Raw genomic sequence first — 17,992 nt, 5'->3', positions numbered from 1 at the left:
ATGGCATTTTAGTATAATTGGTGTCCTTAGATGTGTAAGTAGGTTCAGCATGATCTCCTGCTGTTGTTTGAGTGAGAATGAGTTAGGAAACTATTATATCTTCTGACATGGTGCAAAGTCTGGTATCTATGTTTCGAAGTGCTCACTGGGAACTGTTGCTTTGCTTCTAATTCATCCTTCTGAATTTTTAAAAATTATTTCTAAATGGTATGATTTAAAAGGCTTGATGTGAATAGCTTTGGTTTTTGTAGATAAACATAGTATTTCTCAGCTGCCAGTTTTACAGAATTATGGCTTTAAATTTTAATATTTTTTCTTTAAGTTGATTATGATAAGGTGTATTAGTTGACATAACTGTATCATAATTCAATGTAAGTAAACAATTATAGCAGAAAACTTGTCCCTCAAACCTTTTACATTATTCAGCAAATTTGTGGTTGATTTAGCTCTTTTTTTCTATCTGATGCCCCACAATCATCGATTCCCTATAATCCAGAAATTGTCTACTTTGGCTTTTTATACATTCATCACAGACAATGATTAGTGTATAATGGAGGCCATTCAGCCCACTGTTTGTGCTTTTCAGAAAGGAGCCTTCTAGTACTTGATAGGTACCTATCCATTTAGTGGCCACTTTATTAGGTAAACATATACACCTTGTTATTGCAACTATCTAGTCAGTCAATCACTTAGCACCAACTCATTGCATAGATGCATGCAGAAATGGTCAAGAGATTCAATTGTTGTTCAGATCAAACTTTAGAATGGAGAAGAAGTGCCATCTAAGTGACTTTGAATGATTGTTGGTGTCAGACCAGGTGATTTGAGAATCTCAGAAACTGCTAATCTCCTGGGATTTTCATGCACAGCGGTGCCTAGAGTTTATAGAAAGTGGTGCCCAGAAACAGAAAAAAAATCTAGTGAGCAGTAGTTCTGTGGGTGTGAAAATGTCTTGTTAATGAGAGAGGTCAGAGGAGAATGGCCAGACTGGTTCAAGCTGACAGCTAGGTGACTGTAACTCGAATAAACGTGTTACAGCAGTGGCGTGCAGAAGAGCATCTTTGAATGCGCAACACATTAAACCTTGAAGTGGATGGTCTAGAGCCGCAGAAGACCACAAACATACACTTAGTGGCTACTCTATTAAGTACAGGAGATACCTAATAAAGTGGCCACTGAATGTATATAGACCTATTTAGCAGACTTCCACAGCTATCTAGACTATTCCTCCTCCCACCCTGTCTCCTGCAAAAATGCTATCCCATTCACTCAATTCCTCCGCCGCAACTGCTCTCAGGATGAGAGCCCTCCGTCGCGTCTCCCGTATTTCACGCACCTCTGCCCTCACCCCATCCCCCCGCCAGCCCACCAGGGATAGAGTCCCCCTGGTCCTCACCTATCACCCTACCAGCCTACAGATCCAACGTATAATCCTCTGCAACTTCCGCCACTTCCTACAGGATCCCACCACCAGCCACATCTTCCCCTCCCCCCCCCCCACTCTCGGCTTTCTGCAGGAATCGCTCCCTACGCGACTCCCTTGTCCATTCATCCCCCCCCCCCCAATCCCTCGCCACCGACCTCTCTCCAGGCACTCATCCCTGCAAACGGAAGAAGTGCTACACCTGCCCCCACACTTCTTCCGTCACCACCATCCCAGGCCCCAGACAGTCCTTTCAGGTGAGGCACCACTTCACCTGCGAGTCAACTGGGGTGATATACTGTATCCGGTGCTCCCAATGTGGCCATTGATACATTGGGGACACCTGCCGCAGACTGGGAGACCGTTTCGCCGAACACCGGCGCTCAGTCCTCCAGCAGTGGTGGGATCTCCCTGTGGCCACACACTAAAATTCCACAGACCACTCTCACTCCGACATGTCTGTTCACGGCCTTTTCTACCGTCAAGATGAGGCCACACGCAAGTCGATGTATTGCCTAGGTAGCCTCCTACCTGCCGGCATGAACATTCAACTCACACACCTCTGTTGATATCCCTGCCCCCCCCCCCCCCCCCATCCCATCTCTATCTATAATTTTAGTCTGGTTCTCTTTCTCTTTTCCCCCCCTCACTACAATTACCAGCCCTACCTTTCTTTCTCTTTTATTTCCCATAATTCTCCACCTTCCCTCTAGCCTATTTCCCTCCAGCCTATCATTTCCCAGCTCTCTACTTCATTCCCCCCCCCCCCCCCACTTCTCATCACCCCTTGACCATCCCATGTTACTTCACTCCTGATGAAGGGTTTCGGCCCGAAACGTCATCACTACCTCCTCCCATAGATGCTGTCTGGCCTGCTGAGTTCTGCCAACATTTTGTGTTTTTTATTTCAGCTTGTACCACTCTTAAAGGCATTGCATTCCATACCTTTTCCAGCATCGGTGAGGAAAAATTCCCCATCCTGCCTCCAATCCCCCTATCAGTTATTTAAATCAATATTGCTTGGTTTTTAAATCAACTGCTAAAGGAAATTGGTCCTTCTTTTCTACTTGAAGCTTTCACAATTTTTACATCTCCGCACGAGGCTTTCCATAACCTCTATTCCAAAGGCTTATGTAGTTTTCCTAGTGGCTACAGTTTTCTAGTCTTTGCTGCATACCTTTAAATCTTCTCTGTAAACTCACTAGTGCAATGCATTTTTATTCGTTTTTGGAGATTCAGTGTTTACAGTGCTCCTTCAGTAAACATTTCCAAAAATTCATAACCCTCAGAAAAGAAATTCTTCCTTGTCTCTCTTCATTAGGTGATCCTTGTTCAGTAACATTCTCCCAAAAGGGGGAACATTTCCCAGAATGCACCACATCCTGCATCCCCGCCCCTCACGTCCTCCTGAAATTCCTGATTTACTTTATCATGTCCTCTCAGAATATTGTATCTTTCAGTAAGATAATGCAAGATTACTGTCAATGGTTCCTGGTTAACTGGATGGACAAAGGCTTGATTCCATTTTATTTCTCTATGATTCTATTTGACTCCAAGATCACCTTCCATTCTGCTAAACTCAATGAGTATAGGTTCAGCCTGCTCAACCATTCATCAGAAGACAACCCCAGTGTTAGGAAACTAACCTAGTGAACACTTTTTGAGCTTTTTCCAATGTAGATATCATCCTCCTTAAATCATGAGACCAAAGCAGTACACAGAATTCCATGTGTGATCTCACCAGAACCTTGAGCAATTGTGATATGGTAAAATTGGAGTTGTCATATAGTGAAAATCATGTCAATTGTGCCTCCAGCTGGATGGAATCAACAATGCAATTCAGGAAGTGACTCTTCAGCTTTAGAAGCTGTTTGAGGAGGAGTTTGCTACTATTTTCTCTGTGGCTGACATCACCAAGACCTCTTTGTAATTTGCACAACTGGATTTGTTTTCTTTCTTGGAGATGGTCAAAACTGTATAACTTCACTGTGGTGTTTTGGCACATCTTCCTCTTCCAGATGTTGACAAATTTGACAGCCTCGTCTACAAGTCCAATCATCTAGTTATTGCCCCAATAATTGTTTCAATCTTCCTTATCATAATACTGCATGAAGCTGCAACTGTCTCTCCATTGGAGGAGAGCTATGCTACAAAGCAAATGAGAAATTGTTCAACCTATATTGCTTCCACTCAGCAGGCAAAGTCGCTCCGACCTTTACCATTGACCTGTAGTACCCAGGTGGTTTTTGTGTGTATGCTTATTGTAGGGTGACTTCCAAGTTATTGCCGAGACACAAGGGACTGCAGATGCTGGAATTTAGACCTACAAGTAGTTTGCTGGAAGAACTCAGTGGGTTGAGCAGCATTTAAGGAAAGAAATTGAAAGAAGTTGCTGACACTTTGCGCCAAAAGCCTGCATCAGAACTCAAGTCATTGTCATTTTCTTCATTGAAAGATCGAGAGACTGGGCGTTGTGCGTAACATACCCAAAAACATCCTATGTAAAACAGGCTCCCCAATAATAAAGGACCATGACAAGACTCTGGAAAATATCGACCACTTTCATCATCTTAGTAACCTTCTCTCGGCAAAGGCAACATTTTAAGTGCACCAGTTCAGCTTTTGGCGAATAAGAGAAAGAGTTTGAAGATCAAGACTTCAAAACTGGAACATAAACTACTGAGCTCCAGTGATTCTTGACCACTGGAGACAAGAACTACTTGCACCAGACATCTTAAAGGATTGGAGAAATCCTATCAGTTCTGTTCCTGGAAAATTCTCCTAACTCTACTGGCAGGATAATTGAACCCATGTCACTTTTCACTTCCAGAATAACACCCCAAGTAATTGTATTCTAATTATGCTCAGCTAATTCCAGTGGACAGGCCACATCATTCCAATGCCAGACTGAGATTCATCACAGTAAGAGATTCCCAGGTACACACAGGAAAGGACTGAGTAATTTTCCCAGTGTCCTTGAAATAACTTTGATGTCAAGTCATTGAAATCCCTGGTGCCTGACTGTTTCAAATGGGAAACAAATATTCAGGTGGTACCTGTTGTGTCTGTGCACAACTACGTATCAATTAAATAAAAACACACATGTGGGAGATGGCTTTAACTGGTGAATTCACAATTCTTTCTTTCTTTTTCAATCTTTTTATTGATTTTCATATATACATACAAAAAAAACATAACATAATAATGAGTAAATTATGAATACAATAGACTTGAAGTCACGTTGATAATAAGATAACAATATCCTATTAAACATCAACAGAAAAAAATACCTTAATCAATCAAGTCCATAGATTATATATGAAAAAAAAAACAAAAATAACCATTAAAAGAAGAAAAAATTTGAAAATATGTGAAAAAAGTATATATTAAGAAAAATAAAACACTAAACTAAACTAACATGGGCAATAATAATAGCTTACAAGTATATGATAGTGTCAAAAAACTCCAGAACTCCATACCTGAACATGAATAAGCAGAAAGAAGGTCTGGAAAAGGCCAAATTAATTCATATGAAAATGTCGAATAAACGGTCTCCAAGTTTCTTCAAATTTAATTGATGAGTCAAAAATAGTGCTTCTAATTTTTTCCAGGCTCAGATAAGAAATAGTTTGAGAAAACCACTGAAACGTGGTAGGAGGATTTACTTCTTTCCAGTTTTGTAATATAGACCTTCTGGCCATTAATGTTACAAAAGCAATCATTCGTCTGATTGAAGGGGAAAACTGATTACCATCTTCATTTGGTATGCCAAAAATTGCAGTAATAAAATGAGGTTGTAAATCTATATTCCAAATTGAGGAAATGGTAGTAAATATGTCCTTCCAATAGTTATGTAAAGTGGGACATGACCAAAACATATGGGTCAATGAGGCCACTTCTGAATGACATCTGTCACATTGAGGGTTAATATGAGAATAGAATCGAGCAAGTTTATCTTTAGACATATGAGCTCTATGTACAATTTTAAATTGTATTAAAGCATGTTTAGCACATATAGAAGAGGAATTAACCATTTGCAAAATTTTTTCCCATTTATCTGTTGATATATTATATCGAAGTTCTTTTTCCCATTCTTGTTTAATTCTAACTGATATTTCTGGTTGTATCTTCATAATCATATTATAAATAAAAGCTACTAATCCCTTCTGACAAGGGTTTAAGGTAAAAATCAAATCTGTAAAATCCACTGAAGTTGAATTAGGAAAAGATGGTAAAACTTTATGTAAGAAATTTCTAATTTGTAAATATCTGAAAAAATTAGATTTAGGTAATTCAAATTTGTTGGAAAGTTGGTCAAATGACATCAAAGTATCTTCAAAGAAAAGATCACGAAAACATTTTATACCTTTCCTTTTCCATATGTTAAAAGCTTGATCTGTCCAAGAGGGTTTGAAAAAGAAATTAAGTAAGATAGGGCTATCAAGAACAAAGTTTTTCAAAGTAAAAAACTTACGAAATTGAAACCAAATTCGTAATGTATGTTTAATAACAGGATTAGATATTTGTTTATTAAATTTAACTAAATCAGCAGGAAGACAAGAACCAAGAACAGAGAAGAATTCACAATTCAACAGAGTGAGAGAACAGTGCGCATGCACAAACAACAGAACGTTAGGACGTAGAGCTAAGGAGAGGGGTCATTGCTTTAAAAGAAATAAATCCATACATTACCGTCCTCCCGCTTTAGATTTATGCAACGTTAAACTGTATATGTACAAAACATTCAATTTCCCTTTCATAAACCCATATTCTAAATAAACATGCTTTTACAATAACAGTCCATAACTGACTTCACAGTTCTAAAGATTCAGTCTTTTGAGTGGCACTGTGTTACTTTCAGGTTAGTGCCTCTGGACTTGTGGAATGGCATCAAGTTTGACAGGTGTCTTGTTAATTATAGCGTTTTCGTCGCATCTCTGGTCCTGTAGAGTGGCATCAGGTTTGGTAGGTGTCTTGTCTAAGACAATGTTCTCTGTTTCCAGTGTCACGTTGCTGTCAGTGACATCATCATTGAGAGGCAAGTCTGGTGACTGTAATGTGTCTATCTTTTTGGATGCAATCAACTCTGATGTGTTCTTTGGTTGATCTTCCAGTATCTGGTCCACATGACATTTGAATGTCTGATTTCCAGCATCCACTGTATACATCAGTGGTCCAGTTCTTGTAGCTGTCCCACCGGGAGTCCACTTGTCTTCTTGGTAATCACGCGGTAGGACTTCCTGTCCAATCTCAAAGCTCCTGGCTGCTTCACTTGACAACTGGCTGAACTGTTTATTCTACAGATCTGGTTTCAGGAGGTCTGTGTGAGATCTCAGATTCCTGTTCATGAACAGCATTGCAGGTCGTCACATGAACAGAGTTCAAATGCACGAAAAGGAAGTTGTCCACCTTGTGCTGTAGAGAAATGTCCTCCTTGTCCATTACTTTAATGTTTGGATAAACCTTTCAGCTAACCCATTCATTGCTGGGTGGTGAGGAGCTGTCTTGAAGTGTCTGATGCCAATTTCCTTCATGAACAATTGAAACTCTTCTGACATGTACTCACAATTTGTACTCACAATTGTCACTCACAATTTGTTCTGGTACACCGTTTCTGGTGAAGGTAGTCCTCAGAGCAAAGACAGTCTTTGCTGAGGTGGTTGACTTCATTGATATAACCTCCGGCCACTTTGAAAGAGCATCCACAGAAATCAGAAGCATGAAGCCCATGAAGGTTCCAGCAAAGTCACAAATCTCAACTGTACTTATAACATTTCTTAGTCAGACCCAATGCCATCTCTGCATCACTCATAGAAAAGCACCGTCTGCTACACATTAAAGTCTTTTTCACTTTCCACTGCACTAATTTGTATGTGTATCTAGCTGATGATCATGGGGTAATTTGTCTAAATTATCCTATTTGTCACAGGTGAAGTTAAGTGTTTATTTATGAAAGTAAATAGGGTAACATACTTCATGTTTGCTTTCACCTTTTTTTCTGTTTTTCTTGTATTCAAGGTGGCTCTGCTACTGTCACGTCCCTCAAAGCTGTGACAGCCTTCCTCGGTATGAAACCACACAAGTCTTTGGGCGGACACTGCTTCGTTCTATTTTCACAGTAACTCGCCGACAGCTACTTGAGAAGTTTAGAGTTGAGAAGGACAAGCTGATGCCTGAGAAGCGAACACTTATTCTCACCCACTTTCCAAAGTAAGAATTTGGTGCCTCAAGACTGGTGTAGCGTTTGCTTGTAAAAGAAGTGATAATCTGGCACTAATATCAAGGCAGTTGCAATGGAAAAGTTTCTCTGAAATAGCCTCAGAAACATTTCCCACCCTTCTCTCTATTCCCCACCCCCCACATAATCTCTCAAAGTTCAAGATGCTTGGGGAGGGGGGATACTTGGAAATAACTGCCATATTTTGGAAAATAATTCGATGCTGACTCCCAGTTCGTTGTGTAGGCATTTCTCGGTAGAAATAGCTATGGCAGGACTTGGGGATATTTATGTGGCTCACTGAATGCACGTCAGCTCCAGCAGGAAGCCATTTAGTGGAGAATCTCTACAACTTGACACTCTGGCTGAGTTTAGTTCATAATAATAATTTTGGAAAACTGAACAATTCTTCACTCCTGGCCATAAAACATATGTCAATGAGTTGATTATTTGTTAATCTACTCTGAAACATATTTATTCCAAGCAAACTGGTTTCTGTATGAACTTGATTGTGTGATGGTTGTAAATTTCCTCTAACATAACTTGCATTCTTAACTTTAGCTGAAGTTTTTATATTGACCTGTACTATAACGCATTTTAGCTTGTAAAGTATAATTTTTAAAATGAATAATTGTCTCCCAGTGTTGCAGCTCTACTACCTCTGTTGGTGGCTCGATTTCATGTACAATTTCAATTCATTATGTAGGTTCCTGTCAATGCTAGAGGAGGAGATTTATGGGCTGAATTCTCCAATTTGGGAGTCTGATTTCACTTTATCTGCTTCAGAGGGAGTGCAACTGGGACAACAGCCAGGTAACTGTCTCTTGTATTAATAGTCATTGCAGGTCTGCTTTCTTAAGATCCTGAGGATCCTGACAATGAATATCCCGAGCATTTCAGTTTATGGGTTGGAGCATGAAATTGTCCCTAATTTAGCATTAGCTGGTAATCTCATTCAGCGATGTCAGGAGATAACTGGTGTGTGAAATTGAAAATGTCTCACTGTAAAAAGAGTGTGCTTCCAATGGAGGTAATGAAACATCTAGAATCAGATTAAAGAGAATTTCAACAGTGAATTGATTTGCATGCTTGATATGAAAATTTGTATTCCTTAGTATTAACATTCATTAATGTATTCTTCAATTGCCTGTGCTTTTGTAAATTTGTTGTTGTCCTGACTTGTTTCCATTTCTCGCCCTCAACCTCCCCAATCTCTCCCTCCTCTTTAGTTTCCTGATTATATTGACAATTTCTTTGATCTGAAGTGTGAACTCTATCTCTTCCACAGATGTGCTTTGTCCTGAGTATTTCTAGTATTTTCTCTTTTTAATTTCCATTATTTGCATTTTTTTTCAAATACATGCTAATGGCTGATATAAATTTGTGTTTTAATGCTGCTTCAGTCCTCAAAGGATTAATGCACTTTGTCCATACTAATTTGAAGCTAGAACTGCACTGCAGATATACAAAAGTGCTCACAGGCTGTCTTCTTTTGTATGTTGAGTGTGCGTCTCTTGATGTAGGTTGGATTTCAGGTCATGTTGCATTTTTGTTTGTGTTAATACAGGATGTATAAAACTTTGTATTTAGAAAAAAAGTTGCCGATATTTTGTTTTCAGCTGTTACTCCATCTCCAGTGCCTAGTCATCCTCCCTCAAGTAGAAACATCAAATGTACCCTAAGTCCAGCATCCATCAGTGTTGACATGGGGGTTTCCGAACCAGCACCAGGTAATTGCTGCATGCTGTTGTCTGTCTTTTCAAATCTCACATTAGGCCAGGAAAATTTAGTAGCATTGTAATGTGGTTGCATTATTAACACTTTTCACGTAAAGTGATGCTAGAATCCTTGCAGTAGAGTAGTGTCTATTTTGGGTGTTTTTTTAAGTTCTATTTTAGTTGGAGAATACCCACTTAAATCAGACTGATACAAAAGGCAATTTAAATTAATGAGAATATGAGCCACTTTGAAACTTGTTGAATAAGCATCTGCTGTTTAATTTAACAAATGGACAGGAACAAACATGAAATGCTATCTAACAATTGATGTGATAAAGAATTAGGTCTGCAAAATTTAACTAAGCTGTCCATAACATTTTGTTTTTTTTCCAAAAAATGTAGTAATGCATCCTTGACACATGATGGCATCAGCCCTCTATTCATTCTGTATTCCCTACTGTAATTCAGCATTCTATTTCATAGAAGTATTTATAACTGCTGGAAAGTATATTATGGTTCAGAAATTTATTTTTCAATGTAGTGACTTGAGGGCAGAATTTTGAATGTTAATGGTAGAGGAAGTGCAAATCCTCAGTAAGTTATCTTTTGCGGTCTTCTAATTGGTTATATTTAAGTTGCTGTGATTAACATCCAGGGAAGCAACAACTTGTTCTAATGTGCAGAGTAAAATCAGCGCGCGCGTGCGCGCACGCACACACACACACACACACACACACACACACCCTCCCCCCCCCTCTCTTTCTCTCTCCCTCTCCCTCCCCCCCCCGTATGGTTATTAGTTCAGCACGTCTGAGGTTTCTTAACATTCCTTCTTTTTACTACTTATATCTTTATATGATTCCCCTCCTCCTTAAACAAATATTGAATGCACTTATTCTATAGTCTCTGCAAGTATAATTCAATAATATGACCTTAAGCTAGGATCACTCAGTTCTGATGGAAATGAATAAACAGTTGATGTTTTGGGCCAAGACCCTGATAAAGTGTCTCAGCCTGAAATGCCAACTGCTTATTAATTTCCATAGATGCTGCTTGACTTACTGAGTTCGTCCTGCATTTTGTATGTGTTACTCTGGATTTGCAGCATCTGCAGAATATCTTTTGTTTATCACTCAATTCCTTATCCTTTCTTAGACCTTTGTTCTGTTTCATTTTCTTGAATACTTAACATAGATTTGGAGTTCACCACATGGACTGATTTATAAAACAAAAAATTCAAATGTCCTGCTTCCAAAAGATTTTTGTTTTGAATGTTTTGTCCATTACCTATTTTGCTATGGGCAGGATGACTTATTGAGATTGGTTTTGAATGGTGTCAATGGCTTTTCCACCTCAGTCTTTGCAGCAGTAGGCTTCTTGTAAACAGCCTATTGCAGCCACTGGAGCGCTTTAATTCTGGATCAGGAAGAGCCATTATCGATTCAAGACAAGGTCTTGCATCAGCATAAACCCAAGTTATGACAATTGGAAGACATTTCATAAGAAGCATTTTAATTGATCCCAGTCGGTCTTTGCACATTATCCTTCCAGGACTAGAAATCTCGACTGATGCTCCATATCTTGTGTGGAAGTAACAATGATGGTAGTAAAGTCATTGTGAATTTAGGCTAGGCAGAGTTAACCCAAGCAAGACAAGACTGAATGTGGGCATAACTGTGACCTCATCTTGAGTAATTCAGTTGGTTTACTGTACTTTAAGGTAACTGTATTATAGGAGAGAAAAGGAAGCTGCCTGACACCATGACCCTAGAAGATGCAAAGAGAATACGAGTGATGGGTGACATTCCTATGGAGCTGGTTAATGAAGTAATGCTGACAATCACAGATCCAGCTGCTATGCTAGGTCCAGAGGTGGGTTAATTTTTCAGTTAAAAATTAAAATACATGCTGAAGATTATTTTATACATAGACTGATATTGCAGTGTGGTAATTTTAATTCATCTTAGCAAAATTTTGTTCCTTGCCTCAAATCCTTTGTGATGACAGAGGTTCAAGGTACTTGATCCTTTTAATCACTTCTGTATGTTTCACTTCTAGGGGAAAAGACTTCACATGTAGGAAATTATAATTCAGAATTATGATCTTTGGTTTACAAACTTTGCAAAAGATAAATTGAAGCTGCCATAACTTGTTTCATAAATATTTATTTAAGTGCTTATGTAATGCTAAATTAGGACAGCAGTTTTTTTGTTTACATTCTACATGAGAACTCTTACAGACTGCTTTGGCATGCAATATGGTGAGCTCATTCATTCTACAGGAAGAATTGAAACCATTTAAGCTTAACATTGATAATTCCACTGCAACTTTTTTTGGGTCTCTTTCAGACAAATCTGTTGTCAGCAAATGCAGCTCGTGATGAAGCAGCACGTCTTGAGGAACGGAGAGGTGTCATTGAATTTCATGTCATAGGAAACTCACTGTCTCAGCGATCAAACAAGAAAATAATGATGTGGCTGGTTGGCTTGCAAAACGTTTTCTCTCATCAGTTACCACGAATGCCAAAAGAATATATCACACGCCTTGTCTTTGATCCGTAAGTACATTTAGAACAATTCATTATACAGCTCTATTTGAAGGGACATATAGGAGTAAACTTTTATTATGTGTGCTTTAATAAGAGGAAAACAATGTATGGCACTGAACTTAATAGTTACTGTGAAGTCAGAGAATGTTTATCATTAATTTTTGGCCATAGTATTATATCATTCAGCCAACTAGCTTGAGGAGCTTGAATTTTGAAGCCGGAAAATAAATGAGTGTTTCTCAAATGCAGACATAAATTTATCCAGTGCCTTGGGTTTCAATGGCAATAGCCTGCCTTCCACAATTGCAACTGAAACCTCCCTGGTTCCCTTGGCTGCGTAAATCTAGGGAATACACAGTCTGGTCTCGCTAAACCTGTGAGATTGAGACGGCTCTCTCAGCCCAAACCCCGGTTTGTGTGGATGCTGTGTTATTTGCTGCCCTGTTACAACTTCAGTGCCAAGAAACAACAAACAGTACACCACATATGATTAAAGGAATTATATTTATAAATCTAGGGTTAGTAAAGAAAAGAAAGAAAAAAAACAAAAAGGGCCCATTATAATTAAACAGTCAAACGTGCACAAGTTGGAGCTCAATTCCTTCTAAAATTCTTATTCATGAATCCTCAGTCGACCTCGGCACCTTGCTCCATTGAATCACCGTCCCCCACCGGGTCAAATCCTACAACCAGTTCTCTCCAGCGTCTTCTCTCTTCATCTCCCGCTGAACTAAGGACTCCAGCTCACACCAGTGTCAGGCACACAACATGAAAACACACTCCCTTCATTGGATGACTCACATTCCAAAGCACCCATTATCTCTAACCATAACACAAACACTGCTTCTACAGAAAGACCATTACATTAGCAATGAAACCTTTCCCAGGCTATTACATTCTACCCCCACCAAAATTAGTCATGTCCTCGTGATGTTGAGATAATTTGTCACCCTTTCATACAAAGCACAAGGTCTAATCCAGGTATGCACGGCAGTGATGTATCTCACCAAGGGGATAGGTGCCACACTCTCTTCCCCCACTGCGACATAGTCCAGCCTGTCTGGGGCTTTCCTGACTCCTTGTGACCTCCTAATCTCATCATGTGCTTCTTCAGCTTCAGACTCCCTGTGCTCTTTCCTGTCTACCTGGGTAGGCCCCTCCCTGTCTATTACTTGTTCTGACAGGCTGCCTCACTGTCTGGTATTGGGGGGGGGGGGGGGCTACTGCACAGGACTGAAAGAAGCTGCAGAGGGTTGCAAATCTTGGGTACTAGCGCTGTCTCAGAAAGGCAGTTTCCATTATTAACGACCTCCAGCACCCAGGACATGCCCTTTTCTCACTGTTACCATCAGGTAGGAGGTACAGAAGCCCGAAGGCACACACTCAGCAAATCAGGAACAACTTCTTCCGATTCCTAAATGGACATTGAACCCTTGGACACTACCTCACTTTTTTAATGTACAGTATTTCTGATTTTGCATGTTTTTTAAAATCTATTCAATATACATCAACTTAATTATTTATTTTTTCTCTCTTCTATATTATGTATTGCATTGAACTGCTGCTGCTACATTAACAAATTTCGTGTCACACGCTGGTGATAATAAACCTGATTCTGATTCCTCCCGCCAACTCTGGTCCCCTCATCACTTGGCTGAGCTCTTCTTCACATCCAGATACTTCAGAGTCCAGCCTCCTGTCATTTTCTAATCACAAGCCAGCCTGTCCACTGCTAGTTTCTGCCATTTCACCTGCCTCAGCGTGAGAAGGGTTGGGAATCTCTTCATCAATTATTGGAAAGTTTGTGAAGAGCAGCATATACAACATCCCCATTTCCTCATCCTCCAAGTCCGTAACACATTCAGGAGAGAGGTCCTGTGTAGTCCTTTCAGCTGTTGGTCCTTCAATTCCCCCACGTGGCCACAAAGTACTCTTACTAGGGGTAGGGTCAAGGTCGGGCTCTAGGTCAACACGTCCTTCTTGCCCCAGAGATGGAAGGTGGTTCCGATAGAGAATCTTGACAGGCCTATTCCCATCCTTTGGTTTCACTCGGGAAACTGATTCATTTGGCATTTGACTCTCCACTACATAGGGAGGGTGTATCTGCCCAGCGGTCAGAAACTTTTGCTTCCCAGGTAGCTCCAAATTCTTTGAGGTCTCCAGGCATTAGCTGGGAGAACATAACCTTTTGATTATACCTCCTATTTCCTCGATTCTGCTTGGTAGCATAAGCCTTTTTCAGCTCCCTTCTCATCATACACATACTTCAGTTAAGTCTTCTGTTGTAGATCTTCACCGCTAGTCCCAAAACAGAGGTCAATGAGCAACCTCGCTTCATGCCCAAACAGTAGCTTTATTCTGTGTACAATTGTAGCGGTGGATCAGATGTCAAATATGTCGACTCCACTTGTTCTTTTTACTTATCTTCAAGGTTCTGAGCATGTCTAGCAAGGTCTGATTAAACCTCTCAAGCTAGGGATCACCCTGTGAGTGATAAGGCTTAGTCCTCAACTTCTCGACTCCAAGCATGCTCAGTAACTCATGTATGAGCCTACTCCCAAAATCCTGTCCCTGTTACTATGTATCCACCTGGGGAGGCCATAAGTGAAGTACTTCTCCCATAACACTTTGGCCACCATGGATGCCCTCTGATCCTTATTAGGGAAAGATTGTGTATATCTGTTGTGGTGATCCATAATGACCAAGATAATCACCACGTTGCTGGCATCTGGCTCTATTGACAGGAAATCCATACGCACCAGATCTAGTGGCCCTGCACTTTGCAAGTGGGACTACGGAGCAGCTTTCATAGGTAGCATCTTTCACTGTATACATCGACTGCACAACTTGCAGTACCCTTCGACCTCCAGCTTCATTCGGGGCCAGTAGAACCGATCTCTGAGCAATCCATAGGTCTTGTTAACCCCCAAATGATCAGAATCATCACACAGTGACTTCAATACAATCCTCTGATACTTCTCAGGCAGAACCAGCTGGGAACACCGAGGCTTGTTCGGAGGCGACTTGAGCCTGTATAGGACCTGGTTCCTCAACTCCAATCTGGGTCATTCTCTCAGTAGTACAGACGCTGCAGAGTGTTTCATCTTGTCCGTTTGGGCCATGTCCCATTCCGCAACCACTGACCAAATGGTGCCTATGCACAGGTCATCTCGCTGAGCGGTTGCCACTTCCCCAGGACTCAATTCTGGCATCTGCTTTGTCTTCAGAGCTTGTGGAATGGCACCATCAGAAGCTCCCAAATCTACTGCTCGATTTTTGCCCTCGTCTTTCCTCTGCCTTCCCTGTGATGGAAAATTGGTACATGGCTTTGACTCCAGGGGCAGGAACACGCTCCCACTCTTCGCCCCTGTCCAGCCCTTCATGCGCACATTGGGACAAAGCATTGGCATCAATGTTCTGACCTTGGCCAGTACTTCAGGCTGAAATCATTGGAAGACAAAGTCTCCAACCACCAATGGTCTGTGGCATCTAATTTCGCCGAGGTCAGGATATAAGTTAATGGGTTGTTGGCTGTCCCCACCTCAAACTTGGCATCATATAGATAGTCACTTAGTTTATTCACCACAGTCCCTTCAATGCCAGGAACTCCGATTTGAGTGTGGGGTAGTTTCACTGAGAGGGTGACAGACTCCAGCTGACAAATGCTACAGAGCTCAACCCTGTGACCTGATCCGGATACAGAACACCCCCTCAGTTCTCTCTGCAGGCATTTGTATGCAGAACATATGGCAACTGGGGGTCTGCAAAAGTCAGCACAGGCGCTTTCGTTAGCAGCTCCTTCAGTAACTGAAAGGCCTCTTCACTTCTCACATCCCATCTCACTCCAAAAGGCTCCGAAGGGCTAAGATGACTTTTACCATCCTCTCCTTTTGTCCTCCTCTTTTTCTTCCTTGAGGGAGGGTAACCGCAGATGCTGATTTAAAGGGTAACTTGCTTTAGGGAAGTCTTTGGAGAATCACTAATAGTACCCACAGAACCCAAGGGACGAGCGCAAAACACTCACAGTCTGGGGCAATGGCAAGTGGTCACTGCCTCTATCTTAGACGGATCAGTAACTACTCCATTGTGACTATGTGCCCAACATAGCTGACAGCAGTCTTGCAGAGCAGGCACTTGTCCAGGGAAAGTTTTAACCCTTCAGCTTTCAGGCAGCCCAGCAGCTTCAGTAGCCTCACTTCAAGTTCTTCCAAGGTGGACCCGAACACTATGAGATCATCCAGGTACATTAACACCGCAAGCAAGTTCATATCCCCCACCATTTTCTCCATGACATGCTAGAAAGTTGCTGGGGCTCCTGATATGCCCTGGGGAACCTTTCAAACTGGAAGAATTCCAGTGGACATATGAATAGTGTCATCTCTTTGCCTCACTCATGGGGATCTGATAATACCCATTCCTCAAGTCCACTCAGGCAGGCCAGCGCATCCTCTATTCTCGGGACTGTACACTGGTCAGGGACTGTACGCCTGTTCAGAGTCTGATAGTCCACACACATCAGTACCTTCCCACTCTTCTTCCTGGCCACCACTACTGGAGACTTGTAGGGGCTTCTAGACTCCTTCAGCTTCCGCAGATGTTGCTAAACATCTTCCACCTCTGCAGGTGCCAGTTGCCGTGACCTTTCTCTGAACGGGGTGGCCTCTGTCATCCAGATGGTGTGGCATGTGTTCTTGGAACAACCTGCATCAAACTCACCAGTAGAAAAGATATCTTGCAGCTTTAACATCTTCTCTATGAACCTCCTCTTCCAACCTTCAGGTACCAGGGAGTCCCCAAAGTTGAATGACTCGGCAGTCAACTTTCACTTTTTCGGAGAGAGTTTATCCCAGCTTTGTCTCACAGGGACACTAGGCATTACTGTCACCGGAAGGAGATGCGCCATTGGCATCCCCCACCTGAGGGTGATTTTCCCACTCCTTAGTGTTTCTGACAAGCACTGTTATCCTGTTCACATGTCCAACCAAGGGCTTCTGCAGTTCGGGTCTCACCGGTGCCCCAGCAGGTAACCGTGACTCCTATTTGTAGTCTTCTGGAGCATCCAGCAAGATGCCCTCTGCATCAGGCATTCCAGGAAATTTGGGGTTTCCCATCACTCTAACTACTTCCCCAGGCTGTAACACAACTGGTTTGTACTAGGTATATCACTCAGTCCCTCGTTTATGCTCATCATCCAGCCAGTGCAGACACGCACTTCCTCAAAAACAGCTTGGAACACAGGGTGAATGGACAATGCTTTCAGAAAGCTCTCTCCAACTTTCTTCTTGCAGGCTCCCAATAGCCTCCTCACAATAGTATTTGTCCCCACAAGAATTGAAGTTTTGTGCTTCTTGAGCAGGTCCAGACAAACCAAGGACCTCAGCTACTCCCACATCTGCCTCTGAAAACTCCAGCTTCAATGACAAGTAACCATCATATGTATAGTCATCCATACTAAGACCCCAGATCTCTAGCGCACTGAGTGGTTTCAATGGTAAATACGTCAAATGCCAGTTGTAAAACGAATGGTACACCAGAGTAACCTAAGAGCCTGTGTCAAATATGGCTCTGGCATAAATACCCTCAATCCGTAGCGATACACTGGAGCTTGGCCCCAGTAAGCCTTAAGGAATAGAGATTTTTTCCCTTAGAGTGTTCTTGATACATAGTTGGGAATGTGTTCCTCCCTGAGATGCCGGGCCGTTCCCTAACTGGGTTTCTTCAAAGTTTCCCAATGTCTCTCTCCGCTAAGGTACCCGGGAGCTCCCTCTGAAGGCTTTCCTGGTCTTCACACTCCTGCCTGAAGTGTCCCTCTTCTCCGCAGTTATAACAGACAATACTGGTCGCTCCTCTTCTCGCGGGACCCTGTTCATGAGCAGCCCTCTGCTTAGTCCATCCCATCAGGGGGTCCGACTTCCAGTTGGCTTTGTCTTGCGATGTGGCCGCACCCACCGATAACAAATGGGACATCTCAGTTCTAAATTCTGCCATGAGCACCTTAACAATCCCGGGTTGGGCTATCAGGAGTCACTTCAGCAAAGGGGACTACTACCGAGGACTGTACCCTGCTGACAGAGGTCTCCTGCACC

At 41.8% G+C, this 17,992-nt stretch overlaps 1 protein-coding gene across 3 annotated transcripts in view; it reads left to right on the top strand.

Annotated features, from left to right (window-relative positions):
- The window catches only part of kat2a (K(lysine) acetyltransferase 2A), a 60,293-nt gene that overhangs the window by 19,029 nt on the left and 23,272 nt on the right, over nt 1-17,992 (top strand). For 2 of the 3 annotated variants that reach the window (XM_059956464.1, XM_059956463.1), the window contains exons 6-10: nt 7,442-7,633; nt 8,347-8,453; nt 9,260-9,370; nt 11,079-11,230; nt 11,707-11,915. In XM_059956464.1, the coding sequence (XP_059812447.1) occupies nt 7,442-7,633; nt 8,347-8,453; nt 9,260-9,370; nt 11,079-11,230; nt 11,707-11,915 (771 nt within the window). The remainder of the gene's footprint in view (nt 1-7,441; nt 7,634-8,346; nt 8,454-9,259; nt 9,371-11,078; nt 11,231-11,706; nt 11,916-17,992) is intronic. The other variant, XM_059956462.1, reaches the window with a different exon arrangement.

Source organism: Hypanus sabinus, chromosome X1 (assembly GCF_030144855.1).
Source record: "Hypanus sabinus isolate sHypSab1 chromosome X1, sHypSab1.hap1, whole genome shotgun sequence".
NCBI lineage: Eukaryota > Metazoa > Chordata > Chondrichthyes > Myliobatiformes > Dasyatidae > Hypanus > Hypanus sabinus.
This window is presented reverse-complemented; position numbering and strand designations above follow the sequence as displayed.